Genomic DNA, 22,804 nt, shown 5'->3' on the forward strand with positions numbered 1-22,804 from the left:
TGGTGCGTCTAAAGGGGTTGTTCCCCAGACCCTCTTTTATCCTTACTCACGGGGTCTCAGATGTCAATCAGGTTGGGATGATGCAATCCCTCAACCAGCCCACTCTGGTTGTCCCCTGAGGGGTTTCAATGAATAGTACAGTACTCAATACACAATTCCTTCTCCCAGAGACAATGGCCGTTATCAGTGGTTCCGTTCCGCTGAGGTCAGGACACATTCCACCTGGTTGTGTATTCTGTGTGTCTGTCTCTCATTTCCTGGGTCCCAGACCCGAATTAATAGCGATCTTGCGATTCTCAAAAAGGAGGGGGCGACTTTGTACCCTTCGGCCCCTCAGAGTTGCTTCACATTCGTAACAGTGTATACAAGTTAAATTAAAAATAGTGTAAAAACAAGTAATATAACAAAGTGAGATAGTGTTAATGGGTTCAATGTCCATTTAGGAATTGCTCAGTGTGTGCCTTCAGGCTTCTGTATCTCCTTCCTGACGGTAACAGTAAGAGGGCTTGTCCTGGGTGATGAGGGTCCTTAATAATGGACACGGCCTTTCTGAGGCACCGCTCCTTGGAAGATGTCTTGGATATTAGGGGGGCTAGTACCCAGGATGGAGCTGACTGATTTCACAACTTTCTGTAGCTTCTTTCAATCCTGTGCAGTAGCAGCGCCCCTGCACCCACCCACCCCCCAGTACCAGACAGTGATGCAGCCTGTCAGAATGCTGTCCAGGGTACATCTGTAGAAGTTTGAATGTTCTAAATGGCAAACCAAATCTCAAACTCCTAATGATATATAGCCACTGTCTTGCCTTTTCTATAGCTGTATCAATATGTTGGGACCAGGCTAGATCCTCAGATCTTGACATCCCAAGAACTTGAAATTACTGTACTCACTCTCTCCACTTCTGAACCCTATATGAGGATTGGATCATGTTCCCTCGTCCTTCCCCTTCACATCAGTAGAACATAGTGATCTAGGAATAATGGTGCATAGTTCCCTGAAGGTGGAATCTCATGTGAATAGAGTGGTGAAGAAAGCTTTTGGTATGTTGGCCTTTATAAATCAGAGCATTGAGTATAGGAGTTGGGATGTAATGTTAAAATTGTACAAGGCATTGGTAAGGCCAAATTTGGAGTATTGTGTACAGTTCTGGTTACCGAATTATAGGAAAGATGTCAACAAAATAGAGAGAGTACAGAGAAGATTTACTAGAATGTTACCTAGGTTTCAGCACCTAAGTTACAGGGAAAGGTTGAGCAAATTAGGTCTTTATTTTTTGGAGCTTAGAAGGTTGAGGGGGGCTTGATAGAGGTATTTAAAATTATGAGGGGGGATAGATAGAGTTGACGTGGATAGGCTTTTTCCGTTGAGAGTAGGGGAGATTCAAACAAGAGGACATGATTTGAGAGTTAGGGGGCAAAAGTTTAAGGGTAACATGAGGGGGAATTTCTTTACTCAGAGAGTGGTAGCTGTGTGGAATGAGCTTCCAGTAGAAGTGGTAGAGGCAGGTTTGGTATTGTCATTTAAAGTAAAATTGGATAGGTATATGGACAGGAAAGGAATGGAGGGTTATGGGCTGAGTGCGGGTCAGTGGGACTAGGTGAGAATAAGCGTTCGGCACGGACTAGAAGGGCCGAGATGGCCTGTTTCTGTGCTGTAATTGTTATATGGTTTGCTGTGTTCAGTGCTCCTGTATATCGGTGAGACTTGACGTAGATTGGGAGACCACTTTGCCAAGCATCTATGCTCTGACCACCAGAACAAGCAGGATCTCCCAGTGGCCACCCATTTTAATTCCACTTCCCATTCCAATAGGTCCATCCACATTCTCTTCCACTATCTGTCATAGGATGGGCGTTGGGAACGGACCCAGATTCAAAACACAGACACTGAAGTACTAAGGAGAGGACTAGGTGTATCAAGAAAGCAAGGGAAGTAGGGAAGAAATGACACTGGACAAGACACAGGCCCTGGACAAGACTAGGAGACAGGCTAGGACTAGAGTAGGAAAGTGGGACCTGGACAAGGAACTAGGAACCTGGACAAAGACTCCAAGCCAGAGACTGGATGGGGACCCAGAACCTGGGCCTTGACCTGGGCTTGGACTCCAGATCCAGGTGAGGACTGGATGTCGCAAGGCAATAGGACTGGATGTGGGGGCAGGACGCGGGACTCCAGGGCTGGACGAGGACATGAAGCTCAAACTTGGTCTTGATCGAGGGAGAGCAGGAACGCAGAGCCTAGGTCGAGGGAGAGTAAAGCAGAAGCGGGGAGAGGCATAGCTGGACACAGACACTAGCCCTGGACAAGACCAGGACTCAGGGCCTAGACTATGACTTGGACTGGAGCACAGGAACACAGTGCACACAGCACACACAGCACAGGGACTCCTCCTTGGGAACAGGACATAGGGCCAGGACTCATACACGGACACTAAGCACAGGGACACAAAGAGACAGTTCCAAGCTCAACGATAGATAGTTCCTTCTGTTGGTGTGGCAAGGCTCCGGTCTCACTCCGGCGGCTGAACTTGACGGCGATACAGGCGAGGACACAGGCAAGGTTGCTAGCAGGGCTTCTGGCATGGGTAGCCGGCAGGGCTTCAGCTCAGGCTACAGAGGGAAGGAAGGGAACAGTCCAGCCTCAGGGTAACAGCCTGACTTACCCAACAGAGGCAAGGACAGGAAGGGCCAGATCCCACCATAGGGTAACAGCAAGGACAGCCTGACTTACCCCACAGAGGGGAGGACAGGATACCAACAAGACAAACCAGCAACCACACTCGAACCCAGGGCCACCTATATTCCAGCTCCAATATGAGAAACAGGTGCCTGTGGTTAAGCCCAACTGAAACAATGGACAGCCAGAAAACCCGGAGTCTGGAGTCCATGGACCGGACCATGAACTGGAACGCGGATTTCATGGACTGGACCATGGCACTATCATGAGAAGGTCACACCTAGGTTGAAGGAACAACACCTTATATTCCGTTTGGGTAGTCTTCAACCTGATGGCATGAACATCGATATCTCAAACTTCAGTAATGCCCCCCACTTAACCATTTCCTATCCCTTTTCCCTCTGTCATGTTATCTTCTTGCCTGCCCATCAACTCCCTCTGGTTCTCCTCTCCCCCAACCCACCCCCCCTTTTTTTCTTTTTTCCATGGTCTTCTGTCTCTTTCACCAATCAACTTCCTAGCTCTTTGCTTCATCCCTCCCCCTGCAAGTTTCACCAATTGCCTCATGTTTCTCTCTCCCCTCCCGCCGCCTTTCAAATCTACTCCTCAGGTTTTTTTTCTCCAGTCCTGCCAAAGGGTTTCGGCCTGAAAAGTCGACTGTACTTTTTTTCCATAGATGCTGCCTGGCTTGCTAAGTTCCTCCAGCATTTTCTTTGTGTGTGTTGCTTGCTTGCTCACGGTTGCTTGGGAGGCATTGTCAGGTACTATGGAAGGGTAGCAGTGCCACCTAGCTGTTTGAGCTGCCTTGATAGAATCAGTTCTCCCATTATCCTCAGGAAAATAAGGAGCCGGTTTGTTGTCATCATTTGTATGGACAAAGATAGATTCACCCATGCTTGCTATGTTGCTTGTCAAACCTTAGTTGTGAGGTCAAGGCAGGAGAGACAGGATGCTGGCAGAAACTCTCCTTGACATGGAAGCAGCTAAGACAGGAAATTATGAGACTGGGGCACTTGTTTACTAGAATGCTAGTTCTGAAGATGCTCACAGGTTTGTGTGCACTCCCTAGGCAGACATCTCTATGATCCGCCCCAATGCTGACTTCTGTGCAACAGTAGCATTTGGAGGCCCCTTACGTTGCTCGAGTACTTTGTGTACCTGTATGTTGCTTCTTAGCAGGGGCAGGATCTCAGGCTTTGGGTCAATTGACAGTATCTTGCTGTCTAAGGACTAGAGGTGAGTCGCTGCTTCTGGAGTGGGGACTTCCTGTTGTCTGGAAGTTCATCACACTCAGTGAGTGTGGGGAGAGCTAAATGAGTCTTTTCATCAACAGATCAGACAATGAAGTTTCTTGCTCTTTGCCCAACCATCTGTGACACACTTGCACATGTCTAAACACAAAATCATTCAATTCAAACTTGGACAGGTACATGGATGAGAGGGGTATAGAAGGATATGGTCCAGGTGCAGGTCAGTGGGACTAAGCAGAAAAATGATTCAGCATAGTCAAGAAGGGCCGAAGGGCTTGTTTCTGTGCTGTAATGTTCTATGGTTCTTAAAGTGTATAAGGCGAGGTGCCATTGGTTATGTTGAAGACATGAAGAAACATGATGAGACTTCTGCTCTGATTATCGAAGATGACGTACATCCTCATCCTCTTCTCATGGTGGCCTTCCGTGTAAACACTGACCAATTAGATCTTTAAGCATGACTTATTGGCAGAGTTTTCCCCACAGACCTCAGTACAGGATGAGGTGGCAACTGAAGATGAAGGTGATTCATCTCCCTCGCTGCCATGCTGCAAGGAGGTACTTGGGTTGCTCTTCAGAGACCAGGGTAGTGGTCCACCGTGAAGAGCTGCAATGTGTTTGTTGCTGTCGTATTCTCATCACTAGATGACAGTATTACAGCCCCTCGCCTGATGATCAGTTGAAGAACAGTAGCAGAAACACATGGAGTGGTTTTTAAGGAAGGCCCTTCGCTCCTCTAGAAGTTTCTCCTGGAAGCCTCTACGCTTCCAGAGAGGGTGTAGTTTCTGATGTAGAGAGTACTGTTTGTTAGGATCATCCTTTTGGGCAGCACTGGCAGCCTCAGTTTTGTGCAACATGACAGGCTCTCTTATTTAAACTATACTGAGCTAGAGGTGAACATGATAAAGCTGGAGTTGTTCCTCATTTTGGCTTCATCCCGGAAGAAACTAGAAAAGAAGGGTGGGAAGCTGACTCCCTTTTCCAGTTTGTATCTAGTGCCCTCTGACATCCATTTATCTTGTAGACTAAAGGGGAGGGACATGACAGGTACATACCTGAGAGTTGTATGGAGGGATATGGGCCAGATGCAGGTCAGTGGGACTAGGCAGAAAAATGGTTCAGCACAGCCAGAAAGGGCCAAAAGACCTGTTTCTGTGCTGTAATGTTCAATGGTTCTATGGGAGTTTCTCCAAGATTAGGACCAATTCCTCATGCAGTGTTGAGGTAAAGCTAGCCAAGTAAGTAGCCTTCAGCTTTGGCTACCTCCAACTCCAACAGCAGGTCTCCTAGCTCTTGCAGATTGGGGCTTCCTGCTAGAAATCTTGGGGAAGGACTCAAGCTTGTTGAAGAAAGCGGTCTCTATTGCCTCCATGAATCCATAGCACTCTTCCAGTCTTTGCCAGACTAAACTGAGAGCAGCACTGGGTGTTCAATGCGATCTGACTTTAATCTATTTTCTTTCTCAGCAGACTTGGGTCCAAGCCACTTCACCAGCAGGTCGAGTTGTTCACTGGGCTTAAGGTTGAGGTCTTCAGGGCATTGGAGGATGTGGACTTCCAAGCCCAGTAATTTGCTGGCTTATCATTGAATGTTGAGAGTCCGGCCGTCAGTAGGTCATGACAGACTAGGAATCTCACAAGATCTGACCTATAGTGATTAGGGTGGGGTTTATTAGGGGTCTGGTGCACCTTACCAGGAGGGTGAGCAGTGTTACCACCCGTGTTGTACCACAGTATGTAGGACTGTTGGAGTCTTCTACTACATGGCATCTCGCCATCATATCTGTGGGCAAGTGAGTGGCCAGTCATTAGGCGTTTTGAGATATCTGCCTGTTTGTACAAGTACAAGCATGTGAGGGATGCAGTCTCCATTCTGTACCGTTTGCATAAACGGTGTCGAGTTGCGGGGTGTTATCCTGTGAAAGAGGAACGCTCCCTTTCAGCCCTGATTGATTGGCCTAAGTCTTCAGTGTCTGCTGGTGGGTGGGTATGACCATAAGCAGACTGGTCTTGATCATACCTCGTAGTCCTCTCAGTGCAATGGCAAGGTGAGTTTGATCTAACATTGTCATTGTCAGCGAGCCGCTCTATGCCCACCTCAGTGACTTTGGCTTCGGCTGAAGCTGCCTGTGCCTCCTTTTTCTGCTGCAGTGTTTCTAATGTGGCTTCCAGTCAGGTTTTCTCTCTATTTAATCCTGCCTGTCTCACTTTAATGACAAGTTCTCTTAGTGCAATCAACGCCTCAGCTAGTGATGTTTCGGCCCTAACCAGGGCTTCTAGCACCGCCACACTTGCTGCTGATCCGCTAGCCTGTCTCAATAATCTAGTTGAATTTATCGAACAAACTGACCTGGTTTCAAGGCTTCTCCGCTACCGATGTTGACCTGTTTAAGGCTTTTCTCCTTTGCCGACATTTCAACTTTCAGTCGTGCAGGAGCTCGCAGAATCAATATCTATCCACTGTGGATGGAATCGCAGTTAAATGTCGTTTTACAATTCTGCCCTTGCTTAAGGGTCTTACCCGTTTTCTCAAGCTAGACAGAGAGATACCGTAACTCCATTCCTGGCGTAGTTGTAGTTGAAGGCGGTTTTATTATTCACCAACGCATTACAGTACAAACTCCCTCAACTTGCTACAAATTGCTTTAACAACAGTGGAGAATTTACAAATAGTGAGATCTAGTAACTGGAGGTAAACAAACCACATCAGGGAAGACTCAACACGGACATTTTGTTTCAACTCAATGGAACCATCAGTAAAAACCCTGGCTTCCTCCTTGAAAACATTTTCAAACATTGACAGCAATGAAGGTGATGATATTGCATTCTAATTGTGAATTTTTTTTTATTTAATTTGAATTATGTATTAATTCAAAACAGTTTGGATTTTATTTTTATTAAGTTGCTTAGTATACATTATTGCCTGCTTTAACATTTTGTGCATAAAAAATGATCAACCTGTGTTGAGTGTAAAGTAAATTGAGTTTGATTTGGAGACACCAGACTGCAGATGCTGGAATCTGGAGCAGCAATGCTCAAGCAGCATCTATGTGGTGGGGGGAATGGAACTGTGAACACTTCTGGTCAAAATCCTGCATCAGGACTCGGTCTGCATCTTACTTGTTGGTTTAGTTTAAAAGTACATTTTCACTTGGTTAACACCTCCAGTTCCAGTTCCAGCTTCAGAAAGCTCTGTCAAGCAGCTAATGGTACCCCGAGTCCTGTTTCTAACCCAGCACACAGTTTCCTAGATTTCATCCACAATAGACAGTGTCCCTTGTTCAATGTGTTATGAATAATAGCAGAAGTTCACAGGTATTGAGAGGAAGCAGTATCAGTTTAAAAAAATACAGATAATCAACAAAGTTACTCTTCATGAGTTCAAATAATTGGTGATACATAAGCTGCAGAACAGTCAGTGTTTTGCTCCCAAATCACACAAGGAAATCCTATGCAACACACACAAAATGCTGGAGGAACTCAGCTAGTGAGATAGCATCCATGGAAGGAAATGAACAATCCCAATGAAGGATCTCAGCCCGAAACATCGACTGTTCATTTCCTTCCATAGATGATGGCTGAGTACCTCCGACATCTGAAAACTAGGCTTGTTTCACAGGTGAGTGCCAACAGTTTGAAATATGCCTGGGAGCCATGGGTGAGCAATATTAAAGACCATTTCACGAGCAGGAAACAATTTAAAGTGAACTGTTTCTGCTACATTTCCTCCAACATGAATGCCCCAGCTAATACTCCCTTCAAGACAGTCAGTAAATTTTGAGGATTATTTACAATAAAGTGCCTAAAGTTCAAATGTGCTCTTCTTTCTCTTCCTTGGATACCAGCTGTTGGTGATGTCTTTAAGACATGTTTATAATGCAACAGATATCATCTTCTGGTCTCCAAACGTACTGGCCCTGACAGCACAGCAACAGAGATTAGATTGTGCTAGAAGTGGAAGTTCTCTTCTTTCAGTCCTTTATTTTAATGTCACAATATGTCATTTGACATTTGGTATGAATTCTTTACGTTGGTTCTGCGATAGATGTAATATAGACCAGAAAGTACCAGTCCAACCGATCCCATTGCCGCCCCTGTGTAAGCTGATGCTATGACTCCCACAGGACTCTCAGCTTTGGCTACTGCATCTGGTTCTGCAAAGAGACGGGAGGACATGTTAAAAAAAAAATCAGTAAAATGTATTTTCCTAGTACTAAAGCTCATTTAACACAATAGTCCCAGTCTTTGCTTAAGCTGACCAGTAACGTTTATTTCTACAAATTCTGTTTGTTACCCAGATTTACCGATTATTTCAACCTCATAAACGCCAGCATCACTGAGGATTATTTTATGGAGTTCATGAAGGGCAGAATAGCTTTGCTGTTGATTTCTACTTTCTTCCAGGTGAAGCTGTTGAAGGAAATGTTATGAACAGTGGTGACTTCTTCTCTTTCATAGGCCCATTTGGAAGGTTGAGCCTAAACACTCAGAAATGGTTCTGGAGAAGATATATTTTAGCAATAATTGTTATCATTATAGATCACAATCTATAATATTTATAGATTATGAGCTTACGAAAGGTTCAAAAAACTAGGAAATGAGAGGAATCTAGAAGATAATAAGGCTAGCAGGAAGGAGTTTAAGAATGAAATTAGAAGAGCCAGAAGGGGCCATGAGAAGGCCTTGGGTTTATGTCTCAGTCCAAGGACATAAGTTCAAAAGTCTAGAAAGGCAATCAAACTCTTCTAAGAGGGAGTGTTACAGTTGAAGTTGCATCTTGGTAAATTAAGGTCCATTCCAGTTAACATAAAAGATACTGTAATAATATATTCAGTTTACAGCAGTACAATTCTCTGCTGAATTCTTTTAAGTTATGTGCTGTTACACTACCATGCATGGCCCTTTTATATATTAAAATAATTCTTTCCTTCCCATAATACTTTGCATGATACTTTTTCACATTAATTTTCATGCAGACCTTGGACAGTGAGATTTGTGTCAATAGACTTCGTTCCCAGATCATTGCTGCCCTCAGGGTTTGAATGGGTTGTGCGTTTGATTGTGACATAGTCTCCCTCCTTCACTTCAGAAGGTGTGACAGAGAGTGTGGTGTCTCTGGGGCTGCCTGATGAAAGAAACAGAGTGAAATTAATAATTTTTTAAAAATCCTGTGCTCCAAGAACGTTTTTCCCTGGAGTTTAGGAATTTGAGGTGTATGTAATCACGGGGGGCGTAGATAAGATGGATGGCCGCATTCTTCTTCCCAAGGTACGGCTGTCTAAAACTAGAAGTTTATGGTGAGACAGCAGAGATTTAAAAGGGAAACCCAAGGTGCAACTTTATCCCACAGAAAAAATGGAGGGGTATGGAACCAGCTGCCAGAGGAAGAGGCAGAGGCAGGTACCGTAACAATGCGTAAAAGTCATTTAAATAGGTACAGTGTTTAGAGAGATACGGGACAAATGCGGGCAGCTGGGACCAGCTGGGATACACACCTTGGACAGTATTGAGTTGGGACAAAAGCCCTGTTAATGCTTTATGATTCTGACTTTAATATTAATCAATCAACACGAAACATTATGTCAGTAAGATCCACGCACCCTCAACGTGAAATTTCACCTCCGTGGTACTATTTCCCAGCTCATTTATGGCTTCACAGCGGTAGGCTCCTGAGTTCTCGATGCGGGTCGGTGAAAGCTGATATGTACTTTGGTTCTCGGCTATCACTGACCAGCCGTCGGCTGATAACTTGCTCCACACGATGGTGACAGGAGAACTGCTGTCGGCAGTACAGGTCAGCGAGGCGTCCTGATCTTCCCTCACTGTGAGTGAGGGTTTTGCGGAAATGTTTATCCTTTTAGGAGGATCTGCAGAATAAGAAGATAGAATCATTTAGAGAGTTAAAAGCGGGTTGTTTAAAATATTTAAATTAAGATGCACTCCAGTTTACATAAAAGCTACTGTAATACCATATTGAGTTTAAGGTAGTACAGTTCTCCCCTGTATGTTGCAGACTGCCACTCAATATTTGTCCCTGAAACAACATCAGTATAACCTGACTGCCGGCTTATTATCTCACAACTCCTCACTGGAATGATTACATGTCTAAGGTATCCGGTTGGTGTGAAAGTACTTTACAAAGGCTTGAATGGTAAGAATTTAAAAATGGGATTAGCTTTATTATTTGTCACACGTACATTGAAACATATAGCGCGATGCGTCGTATTGCGTCCAATCAAATCAGCAAAGATCGTGCAGGGCAGCCCGCAAACGTCACCACAGTTCTGGTGTCAACACAGCATGCCCACAACTGACTAACCTAACTGGTATGTCTTTGGACTGTGGGAGGAAACTGGAGAAGCCAGAGGAATTCCCGCAGTCTCGGGGAGAATGTACAAACTCCTTACAGAGAGCAGTGGGAATCAAACCCCAATCTTATAACTGACTGCTGTAAACTGTTGTGCTAATTGCTAGACTACCATGTGTGGCCCTTTTATAAATTAAGATTATTCTTTTCCTTCCCATAATAATTTGAATGATTTTTCCACATTGACATTGTGTAAGCAGCTGATTAATTTTCATACATACATTGCACTATGAGTTCTGTGTGAATAGTCTGCGTTCCCAGATCATTGCTGGCCTCACATTGATACCATCCTCCATCCGCCAGCTGAACAGCACGAATTGAAAATGTCCCATTCTCCGACTTCAGCTCCGTCTGTCCGCTTGTTAAATTCCTCCTCAGCACAAGACGGGCAGGAGGGTTTGAGTGGGTTGTGCAGCTGATTGTGACATAGTCTCCCTCCTTCACCGCAGAAGGTGTGACGGAGAGTCTGGTGTCTCTGGGGCCGCCTGACGAAAGAAACAGAGTGAAATTTATAAATTTTTTAAAATCTTGTGCTCCAAGAACGTTTTTCCCTGGAGTTTAGGAATTTGAGGTGTATGTAATCACGGGGGGCGTAGATAAGATGGATGGCCGCATTCTTCTTCCCAAGGTACGGCTGTCTAAAACTAGAAGTTTATGGTGAGACAGCAGAGATTTAAAAGGGAAACCCAAGGTGCAACTTTATCCCACAGAAAAAATGGAGGGGTATGGAACCAGCTGCCAGAGGGAGAGGCAGAGGCAGGTACCGTAACAATGCGTAAAAGTCACTTAAATAGGTACAATGTTTAGAGAGATACGGGGCAAATGCGGGCAGCTGGGACCAGCTGGGATACACACCTTGGACAGTATTGAGTTGGGACAAAAGCCCTGTTAATGCTTTATGATTCTGACTTTAATATTAATCAATCAACACGAAACATTATGTCAGTAAGATCCACGCACCCTCAACGTGAAATTTCACCTCCGTGGTACTTTTTCCCAGCTCATTTATGGCTTCACAGCGGTAGGCTCCTGAGTTCTCGATGCGGGTCGGTGAAAGCTGATATGTACTTTGGTTCTCGGCTATCACTGACCAGCCGTCGGCTGATAACTTGCTCCACACGATGGTGACAGGAGAACTGCTGTCGGCAGTACAGGTTAGCGAGGCGTCCTGACCTTCCCTCACGGTGAGTGAGGGTTTTGCGGAAATGTTTATCCTTTTAGGAGGATCTGCAGAATAAGAAGATAGAATCATTTAGAGAGTTAAAAGCGGGTTGTTTAAAATATTTAAATTAAGATGCACTCCAGTTTACATAAAAGCTACTGTAATACCATATTGAGTTTAAGGTAGTACAGTTCTCCCCTGTATGTTCCAGACGCCCACTCAATATTTGTCCCTGAAACAACATCAGTATAACCTGACTGCCGGCTTATTATCTCACAACTCCTCACTGGAATGATTACATGTCTAAGGTATCCGGTTGGTGTGAAAGTACTTTACAAAGGCTTGAATGGTAAGAATTTAAAAATGGGATTAGCTTTATTATTTGTTACACGTGCATTGAAACATATAGCGCGATGCGTCGTATTGCGTCCAATCAAATCAGCAAAGATCGTGCAGGGCAGCCCGCAAACGTCACCACAGTTCTGGTGTCAACACAGCATGCCCACAACTGACTAACCTAACTGGTATGTCTTTGGACTGTGGGAGGAAACTGGAGAAGCCAGAGGAATTCCCGCAGTCTCCGGGAGAATGTACAAACTCCTTACAGAGAGCAGTGGGAATCATACCCCAATCTTATAACTGACTGCTGTAAACTGTTGTGCTAATTGCTAGACTACCATGTGTGGCCCTTTTATAAATTAAGATTATTCTTTTCCTTCCCATAATAATTTGAATGATTTTTCCACATTGACATTGTGTAAGCAGCTGATTAATTTTCATACATACATTGCACTATGAGTTCTGTGTGAATAGTCTGCGTTCCCAGATCATTGCTGGCCTCACATTGATACCATCCTCCATCCGCCAGCTGAACAGCACGAATTGAAAATGTCCCATTCTCCAACTTCAGCTCCGTCTGTCCGCTTGTTAAATTCCTCCTCAGCACAAGACGGGCAGGAGGGTTTGAGTGGGTTGTGCAGCTGATTGTGACATAGTCTCCCTCCTTCACTGCAGAAGGTGTGACGGAGAGTCTGGTGTCTCTGGGGCCGCCTGACGAAAGAAACAGAGTGAAATTTATAAATTTTTTAAAATCCTGTGCTCCAAGAACGATTTTCCCTGGAGTGTAACGAGGTTAATTCCCGGGATGGCGGGACTGTCATGTGTTGAAAGATTGGAGCGACTGGGCTTGTATACACTGGAATTTAGAAGGATGAGAGGGGATCTGATTGAAACATATAAGATTATTAAGGGATTGAACACGCCAGAGGCAGGAAACATGTTCCTGATGTTAGGGGAGTCCAGAACCAGAGGCCACAGTTTAACAATAAGGGGTAGGCCATTTAGAACGGAGTTGAGGAAAAACTTTTTCACTCAGAGAGTTGTGGATCATTTGGAATGCTCTGCCTCAGAAGGCAGTGGAAGCCAATTCTCTGGATGCTTTCAAGAAAGAGTTAGATAGAGCTCTTAAAGATAGCGGAGTCAAGGGATATGGGGAGAAGGCAGGAACGGGCTACTGATTGTGGATGATCAGCCATGATCACAGTGAATGGTGGTGCTGGCTCGAAGGGCCGAATGGCCTACTTCTGCACCTATTGTCTATTGTGTAGGAGCCTGAGGTGTCTGTAATCACGAGAGCGGGGCACAGACAGGGTGGATAGCCGTATTCTACGGCCGTCTAGATAGATATCTATTGATCCCAGGAAATTACACAATTACAGTAACATTACGAGTGCAGAGATATCCAAATATAGAAATACCAGAAGAGAAGAAAAAATAAAAAATAAGTTACCTCAAAAAGTCTAACAGGAAGGGATCATCACTTTTCGGCTATAGGTTGGCCCATTATAGAGCGTAATGGCCGAGGGTAAGAACTACCTCTTTGGAGCAGCGCAGTTGTCTTACTCTAATACTGAAACTGCTCCTCTGTTCAGCCAAGGTGGCTTGCAGAGGGTGAGAAACATTGTCCAGAATTGCTAGGATTTTCCATAGGGTCCCTTGTTCTATCACAGTCTTCAGTGTGTCCAGTTTGACTCCTGTAACAGAGCCAGACTTTCTGATCAGTTTATTGAGCCTGTTGGCATCACCTATGTTGATGCCATTACCCCAGCACACCACCACATAGAAGATTGTACTGGCGACAATAGACTGGTAGTAAACACAAAGAACACTGCAGATGCTGTGGTCAAATCAACACGTACAAACAAGCTGGATGAACTCAGCAGGCCGAGACCTGAAGGGTCTCGGCCCGAAACGTTGACTGCCCGTTTCAACGGATGCTGCCCGACCTGCTGAGCTCATCCAGCTTGTTTGTACGTGTTGAACAGACTGGTAGAACTTGTGAAGGAGAGGGCTGCATGCTCTAAAGAACCTCAGTCTCCTCAGGAAGTAGAGGCTACGCTGGCCCTCCTTGTACACAGCCTCTGTGTTGGTGCTGCGTTCAAATCTGGAGGTTTATGGTGAGAGAGCAGAGATTTAAAAGGGAAACCTAAGGTGCAACTGTATCCCACAGAAAAGGTGGTGGGGTATGGAACCAGCTGCCAGAGGAAGTGGCAGAGGCTAGTACAGTACAATGTGCGGAAGACATTTAAATAGGTACAGTGTTTGGAGAGATACGGGGCAAACGCAGGCAGCTGGGACTAGCTTGGCTACACACCATAGTCAGTGTGCATGAGTTGGGACAAAGGCCGTTTCTGCTTTATGATTCTGATTTTAATATTAATTAATCCATTCAAAATGAAACATTATGTCAGTAAGATCCACGCACCCTGAACGTGAAATTCCACCTCCGTGGTACTTTTTCCCAGCTCATTTATGGCTTCACAGCGGTAGGCTCCTGAATTCTCGATGCGGGTCGGTGAAAGCTGATATGTACTTTGGTTCTCGGCTATCATTGACCAGCCGTCGGCTGATAACTTGCTCCACACGATGGTGACAGGAGAATTGCCGTCGGCAGTACAGGTCAGCGAGGCGTCCTGACCTTCCCTCACTGTGAGAGAGGGTTTTGCAGAAATGTTTATCATTCTGGGAGGATCTGTAGAAGAAGATCGAATCATTTAGAGAGTTAAAGACTGGCGGTTTTGAATGTATAGAAGTTTAAAGTGAAATCTCTGCCTGGACACTTACAGTGAACGTCCAGAGTTAGCGTTCCCTCGACTTGAAGCTCCTCATCAGTGCGCATATTGACTCGGCATGTAAGCTTTTGTCCGGAATGCTGCAATTCTGGGGTTAGTTCATAGGTGACGGTCACATTCTTTATTTCCCCAGTGTGATCGTGGACTTCTTGAGTTTCCAATACTCCCGTTTCATTCAGCCACTGCACTGTCAAATGAACGGGGTAGACATCGGGGACGATACATCTCACGGTGCCTTTCCTGCCGACTTGCAAACTCCCTACCGTCTCCAGGGTGACCGCGTCCCGCAGAGCTGCAGCAACACACAGTCAGACAGGGTTTGAGAAGAGAATGAACCCGGTGGCGCAGACCTCAATTCCCAATCCCCGATTGCGAATGACTCGGTTTACCTCCGATAATCCGCGTCATTCATCGTTGCACTCAAAAATAGTGTGAAACTGTTAACGCAAACAAAACAAAACGCAGTTGTTGGAAATCCTAAATAAAGCAGAATATTGAAGTCAGACAGTATCCGCTGAGAGAGAAGCGGAGTTAATGACCTTTCAGTCATGAGAATGAAACGCTAACTCCGTCTCTTTCATCACAGAAGCCGTCTGACCAGCTGAGTGTTTCTGTTTTTATTTAATGCAACAAGTTTACCTCTCCGCGACGAGTTTATACTCACAATAAACGTGCAGACTGAGATTCCTCTGCTTTCGTTTGCCCCCGCATTTTGCGGTACATCTGTACATCTGTTCTTTCTCCACGGTGACCGGGTCGATGGTGAAGATGGACTCTGAATCTTGTCCTCTGACTGTTCCTGCCAAGAGACGATCGGAGACGACATCCCATTTGACTGAAGGGGACGGACAGTTCTTAGCGCGGCAGCTCAGCGCCACCTTCTCCCCAACCCGGGACCACACTTCTCCTCGTGGGGTTAACTCCAAATCGAAGGCATACCCTGGATGCAGAGGAGGAGAATGGGTAACCTTACTCGAACAACTACAGTAACATATTTTAAACGTTTGCGCGTTTAATGCTAGAAAGTTTACAATTTTTACGAAAACGTTACAAGTACAATGTTAAAAAGCTTACAACTTTAATACTATTTACATATTTCTTCAAATAGCAGAAACTTTAATGGGCATTGGACAAAATAAGAAAAAATGCACATAATAAGAACATACTAAAGTACAGTAAAACGAAATTAGAAACCTGATAGCAGGAACATCAGAGCAAGTGCCGCCGTCAGGGAGAGTTTCCAACTCGCCATGGTTCAGCGTTTGTCACAGGAGATTTAATTCTCTGCTGCAGGGGATGTCAGATTTGAAACTGTGAGTCAGGGCTCCGCTGCTCGGTCTGATAAAGCCTGGAAGAACAGGGAATTTCCCTTCGCAGTGAAGCGTGCATTCCTAACCACGTAGCGCTCACAAGTTCCAACTCTGTCTAATTCACGATGGGATTTTCCCATTAGAGTCAAAATAACTGAACAATGAAATTTATTGCACAGGTTCTCAATTCCACTTCTGAGAAAGTACACAACTAGAAATTAATGGATTCGCAGAATTAAGGAATATATTTACAATTAGACTTTTCATATGGCTCCGTCGTTCAAAGTCAGCGCCAGTACAATGCAAGAACAATATATCTGGGTCCTTCTCCCCAGATTCAGGTACGGATCCGTTTTTCTTTGCACGCTGCAACGGAGTAGATTTTCTTCCTCTCGTGATTTTCCCCCCAATCACCCTCAACCTGTTTGCCCTGACTCTTGAGGCTTGGGCTAATGGGATAATTTCTCTTTAACTATAACCTTGGTCAGCGCCTCAGTCAGATGTCTCTCAAGCTCCTCTGTTCCAAAGAGAACAACATAATTATAGAATCATAGAATGGTTGCAGCACAGAAAGAAGCCATTTGACCAATTACGTCTGCTCCAGCTCTGTACTGGAGCAACTCACAGCTGCATCCACTGCCATATCATAACCCAACGTCCTTCTGCACCTACTCACCGCAGAGAAAAGTATCCTTCACTCCATACTGTCTCTCCTTGTTCTTCCTACCACATGGTATCATCTTTCATTTCTCAGCATGAGGAGCTGAGGAAAGCTCTCAGCAGGACGAACCTATTGGACCCTTTAAGCCTTCTCCACTGTTTCCCAAGATCCTGGTTGATACTTCACAGTATTTTTCTTCACTATTCACATATCCCCCCCATTGTCACACTTGCCAAACTCTGAAAAATCTATTTCTCCTATTCCTGATGAAGGGTCTCAGCCCCAAATGTTGACTAGAGTCTGCCTAACTTGCTGAGTTCCTCCAGAATTTTGTAAATGTTGTTCAAGATTTCCAGCATATTTTTTTTTTTGCATCCCACTCTTCACTTTCAGTTCAATAACTGATTTTCTTCATCAGCATGACACCCAATCCAAATGTTTGTACCTTTAGAGTCATTGAAAAGTACAGCATAGAAACAAGCCCCTTGACCCATCTGGTCCATGGTGAACCATTTAAGCTGCCAGCTCCCATTGACCTGCCCTGGAACCATGACCCTCTGTGCCCACCATCCACAAACCTATCCAAACTTCTCTTACATTTTGAAATCGAGCATGCATGCAGCACTTGTGCTAGCAGCTTGTTCCACATGCTCATGAACTTCTAGTTTTGCCTAATTATCCCCTTAAAATTTTCACCTTTCACCCTTAACCCATGACCGCTGGTTGTAGTCCCACCCAACCTCAGTGGAAAAACAAACATGAGAAAATATGCAAATGCTGGAATTCCAAGGGAACACATGCAAAATGCCGGAGGAACTCAGTAGGAGCGTCTATGGAAAAGAGTAGGCAGTCAATATTTCAGGCCGAGACATTTCATTAGGACTGAGTGAGAACTCAACAGGCTTGCCTGAACAGAAATTATCACAAATGCAAAGACAGCATGAAAGTTTCAGTCTTAAAAAACTGAGAGATCTGTAGACCAAGACAAAGCTGAAGTCTTAGGGTGAGCAGGCAAGCCACTGGGAGAAACAAAAGTTGGTACAACTTCAGTTACCTAGAACCAGTCACAGTTGCTGATACTGCAGGGTCAGTTGACACGTCATGTGCAGACAGACTTCACATTGAATCAAGTCATAGATCAGGCTGGACCATCTGAGAAATATCAAGATGAAGATGTCCTGGTAACTAAAGAGGTGCCATTTGACTCTTCAAAACTGTCATGATCCAGTCTGTGAAGTCTGTGTTCCGGTTCATGAACTGGTCCATGGATCTGGACACTGGGTCTTCCGTCTGTCCTTGTTTCTGTTGGGCTTAATCATAGGCACCTGATTCTTGTCTTGGGGCTGGGAATATAAGTGGCCCTGGGTTCAAGTGTGGGGGCTGGTTCGTCTTGTCAGTATCCTGTCCTTGTCTCTGGGGGGTAAGTCAGGCTGTCTTTGCCATTACCCTGCGGTTGGATTTGTCCCTTCCTGTCCTTGCCTCTGTTGAGTAAGCCAGGCTGTCTTTGCCGTTACCCTGAGGCTGGACTGTTCCCTTCCCTTCCCCTTCTTTCTGTAGCCCTTGGCTGAAGCCTTGCCCTACAACCCATGCCTGGAGCCTTGGCTGCAACCTTGCCTGCGTCCTCGCCTGTATCGCTGTCAAGTTCAGCCGCCGGAGTGAGACCAGAGCCTTGCCATGCTAAGAGAAGGAACTTTCTATCATTGAGCTTGGAACTGTCTCTTTGTGTCCCCGTGTTTAGTGTCTGTGTCTAAGAAGAGTCCCGGCTGTAGGTCCTGTTCCCAAGGAAGGGTTCTGGCTCTGTGTTCAGTGTTCCCATGCTGAAGTCCAAGTCTGAGCTTCATGTCCTCATCCAGCCCTGGAGTCCTGCGTTCTGCCCCCACGTCCAGTCCTGTTGCCTTGCCACGTCCTTTCCTCGCCTAGATCTTGAGTCTGAGCCCAAGTCAAGACCCAGGTTCCGGGTTCCTGTCCAGTCTCTGGCTCGGAGTCCTTGTCCAGGTTCCAAGTTCCTAGTTCCCAGTTCCTCATCCAGGTCCCACTTTCCTAGTCCAGTACTAGCCCAGGCCCTGTATCCAAGTCTCGTCCAGGGCCTGTGTCTTGTCCAGCGCCTTTTCTTCCCCACTTCCCTTGCTTTCTTGTCACACCTAGTCCTGTCCCTAGTACTTCAGTGTCTGTATCTTGCATTTGGGTCTGCTCTCAACGCTCACCTTATGACACAAAACAGGATGAAATCAGGAGTTGGAGAAATAATGGAGTGTTTGAGGAATTATGGGATGTAAAGACGGTGGCCCTCAGGTATTGAGGGAGATGTTGAATGTACAAATGTAAAGTCAAGTCAAGTCAATCACTTTTTATTGTCATTTTACCATAACTGTTGGTACAATATACAGTAAAAATGAGACAATGTTTTTCAGGACCATGGTGCTACATGAACGATACAAAAACTATTATTAATGCTTTTTGAGTTAGTGATTTAGATGCATATCATATTATTACTGAGTTAAGTATTGTATGTAATGAGTTTTTGCTACAACAAGTGTATGGGACATTGGAAAAAATGTTGAATTTCCCCATGGGGATGAATAAAGTATCTATCTATCTATCTATCTAAACTAACACAAAAACTACACTAGACTATAGACCTACTCAGGACTGCATAAAGTACACAGAACAGTGCAGGCATTACAATAAATAATAAACAAGACAATAGGCACAGCAGAGGGCAGTAGGTTGGTAGTCCGATGGCTTGGGGGAAAAACTGTTACATAAATAAACAGCTGAATGGCAGCATCTGGGATTCCATCCATTTCTGTACTGCTGCCGAGTATTTCGTTGCCACAGATGTAGTCCCATTTAATGTCCATTGGAGAGCAGAATGGACGGGAGAGCTGGCCGGCCAGGGCTTGCTTTTTTCCTGACACGGACTCCTGCCTGGTTGCCTCACTTCCACTCCCTCACAAAGTTGTTCAAACAAAAGAAAACCATGTCCTTGTTGTTTGTGCGTTAACACTCATGGTCCTGGTGAAAGGTCTTGGCCCGAAACATTAACTGTTTACAACTTTCCAGAGATGATACCTGGCCTGCTGAGTTCTTCCAGTTTTTTGTGTGGCACAGTAGAAAGAGCCTGCTTGTATTTACCCTATCTATACTCCTCACCGTAGTATACCTCTATCAAATGTCCCCTCAATCTCCTACGTTCCAAGGAATAAAGTCCTAAACTATTCAATCTTTCCTTATAACGCAGGTCCTCCAGACCCGGCAACATCCTTGTAAATTTTCTCTGTACTCTTTCAATCTTATTTACATCTTTCCTGTAGATAGGTGACCAAAACTCCACACAATACTCCAAATTAGGCCTCACCGATGTCTTGTACAACTTCAACATAACTTCCCTTCTCCTGTTCCCAATACTTTGATTTATGAAGGTAAGGTGCCAAAAATTTTCTTTATAACCATGTCTACTTGTGTTGCCACTTTCAATGAAGTATGGACCTGTTTTCCCAGATTTCCCAGATCCCTTTGACTACCACACTCCTTAGTGTGCTAATGTTCATGGTGTAAGACGCTTGCACTCATCTGCATTAAGTTCCATCTGCAAATTTTCAGCCCATTTTTCCAACTAATTCAGATCCAGCTGCAAACCATGATAGCCTTCCTTGTTGTCCACTACACCCCTAACCTTAGTGTTATCCACAAGTTTACTGATTCAGTTAACCACATCATCATTCAGATCGTTGACGTAGAATCTGTACAAACAAACAACAATGGACCCAGCATCAATCCTTGCTGCACTCCACTAGACACAGGCCTCCAATCAGAAAGGCAACCATCTACTATCACACTTTGGCTTCCGTCATAAATCCAATATCTAATGCAATTTACTGCATCATCTTGACTGCCAAGTGACTAAACCTTCTTGACCAACCTCCCAAATGTCAAATGTCTTGCTAAAGTCTACATAGACAACATCCAGTATCTTGCCTTCATTAACTTTCCTGGAAACTTTCTCCAGAAATGTTATAAGCCATGCTGGCTATCCTTAATTAGTCCATGTCTATCCAAATACTTACACACCTGGTCCATCAGAATATCTTCCAATTTCCCTCTACAGATGTCAGGCTCATTGGCCTATAATTTCCAGCTTTATTTTAGACAATTTCTCGAACAGCGGAACAACATTAGCTATCCTTCAATCCTCTGCTACCTCATCTGTTGCTAAGGATGATTTAAATATCTCTGCTAGGGGCCCAACAATTTTTGCACTTGCCTCCTGCAGGGTCTGAGGGAGTACCTTGTCAGCCCCTCAGGATTTATCCTCCATTATTTTCATCAGGGCTGCAAACACCTCTGTGTTCTATATAGAGTCCATGAAGTTGATGCCACTTTGCCCCACTTCTATAGACTCTGTGTCCATCTCCTGAGGAAATACAGATGGAGAAAAAATATTTAAGATTTCCCCCATCTCTTTTGGCTCAATGCATGGATTACCATTCTGATAATCCAGAGGACCAAATTTGTCCCTTTTGCTCTTAACATATTTGTAGAATCCTTTATGATTCTCCTTCACCTTGTCTGATAAGCAACCTCATAGCTTATTTTAGCCCTCCTGATTTTTTCCTTAGGTGTTCTCTTGCATTTCTTGTACTCTATATGCACCCCATCTATTCCTACCTGCATATACCTGCTATGCTTCTCCTTTATTTTTCTTAACCATGGCCTCAATATCTGTTGAAGACCAAGGTCCCCTATACCTGTTATAGAAACATAGAAACATAGAAAACCTACAGCACAATACAAGCACTTCCGCTCACAATGTTGTGCCAAATATGTACTTACTTTAAAATGATGAAGACCAGTGCACCATATGCCTTCTTAACCATACAGTCAACCTGTGCAGCAGCTTTGAGTGTCCTGTGGACTCGGACTCCAAGATCCTTCTGATCCTCCACAGTGCCAAGAGTCTTACCATTAATGCTATATTCTGCCATCATATTAGACCTACCAAAATGAACCACCTCACATTAATCTGGGTTAAACTCCTTTTGCCACTTCTCAGCCAAGTTTTGCAACATATCGATGTCCACACTATCCATAACACCCCAATCTTTGGGTCATCAGTAAATTTACAAACCCATCCCTCCACTTCCTCATCCAGGTCACTTATAAAAATCATGAAGAGAAGGGGTCCCAGAACAGATCCCTGAGGCAAACCACTGGTCACCGACCTCCATGCAGAATATGACCAGTCTACAACCACTCTTTGCCTTCTGTGAGCAAGCCAATTCTGAATCCACAAAGCAAGATCCCCTTGGCTCCCATACTTCCTTATTAAGCCTTGCATGGGATACCTTATCAAATGCCTTGCTGAAATCCAAATACACTAGATCTACTGCTCTACCTTCATCAACATGTTTAGTCACAGAGGTCACCTCTCATCCTCCATTCCCCCACGGAGAAAAGGCTGAGTTCACTCAACCTATTCTCATAAGGCATGCTCCCCAATCCAGGCAACATCCTTGTAAATCTCCTCTGCACCCTTTCTATAGTTTCCGCATCCTTCCTGTATTGAGGTGACCAAAACTGAGCACAGTACTCCAAGTGTGGTCTGACCAGGATTCTATATAGTTGGAGCATTACCTCTTGGACCTATTATCTTTACCTTTTATTCTGTCAGGCATGTAGAATCTTTGTACTCTCAAAATTTCACTTTTGAAGGCCTCCCACTTACCAAGTACAAATTTTTGCCAGAAAACAGCCTGTCATATCCATTCTGATACCATCAAAATTGTCCTTTCTCCAATTTAGAATTTCAACCCACAGACCAGATTTATCCACCATATTTTCTTTGAAACTAATGACATTGTGATCATTAGATGCAAAGTGTTCCCCAACACAACTTCCTGTCACCTGCCCCATCTCATTTCCTAATAGCGGAGCAAGTATTGCACCCTCTCTCTTAAGGACTTTACGCACCAATTAAGTAAACTTCCCTGAACACATTTGACAAACTCTATCCCATCTAGGCATTTTACAGTGTGAGAGTCCCAATCAATATATGGAAAGTAAAAATCACCTAACTATAACAACTTGATGTTTCTTGCAACAGTCTACAATCTCTCTGCAAATTTGTTCCTCTAAATTCATCGGACTGTTGGATGGTCTATAATATAGCCCCATTAATGTGGTGATACCTTTCTTATTCCTCAGTTCCACCCATAACGCTTTACCAGTCGCGTTCTGTAGTCTGTCCT

The 22,804-nt window shown here is 44.6% G+C and overlaps 1 protein-coding gene across 2 annotated transcripts; it reads right to left on the reverse strand.

The window, feature by feature from the left end:
- Window positions 1-6,497: 6,497 nt before the first annotated feature.
- LOC140737167 (vascular cell adhesion protein 1-like) lies at window positions 6,498-16,019 on the reverse strand. Of its 2 annotated transcripts, XM_073063389.1 has the most exons (10): window positions 15,780-16,011; window positions 15,250-15,525; window positions 14,578-14,877; window positions 14,219-14,485; window positions 12,241-12,504; window positions 11,253-11,519; window positions 10,514-10,777; window positions 9,526-9,792; window positions 8,904-9,050; window positions 6,498-8,079 (listed from the first exon to the last, which is right to left on the reverse strand). In XM_073063389.1, exons 1-10 carry the CDS (start codon window positions 15,835-15,837, stop codon window positions 7,916-7,918), a joined length of 2,274 nt encoding a protein of 757 aa, XP_072919490.1. In that variant the 5' UTR covers window positions 15,838-16,011; the 3' UTR covers window positions 6,498-7,915. The 2 variants fall into 2 exon arrangements, with proteins under 2 accessions (XP_072919490.1, XP_072919491.1); XM_073063390.1 differs by lacking the exon at window positions 8,904-9,050 and having other exon boundaries at window positions 15,780-16,019.
- Between the last annotated feature and the right edge of the window lie 6,785 nt (window positions 16,020-22,804).

This window comes from Hemitrygon akajei, chromosome 12 (genome assembly GCF_048418815.1).
Source record: "Hemitrygon akajei chromosome 12, sHemAka1.3, whole genome shotgun sequence".
In the NCBI taxonomy this organism is placed as follows: domain Eukaryota; kingdom Metazoa; phylum Chordata; class Chondrichthyes; order Myliobatiformes; family Dasyatidae; genus Hemitrygon; species Hemitrygon akajei.

Bases quoted from the DNA above. Each gene is read 5' to 3' on its own strand.
- LOC140737167 (XM_073063389.1), bottom strand. From the start codon at position 15,837: ATGGCGAGTTGGAAACTCTCCCTGACGGCGGCACTTGCTCTGATGTTC. The intron at 12,505-14,218 runs GTGCGTGGATCT...TTCTTTCGTCAG, and splicing joins GGTGGAATTTCACGTTCAGG to GCGGCCCCAGAGACACCAGA. The intron at 9,051-9,525 runs GTGCGTGGATCT...TTCTTTCATCAG, and splicing joins GGTGAAATTTCACGTTGAGG to GCAGCCCCAGAGACACCACA.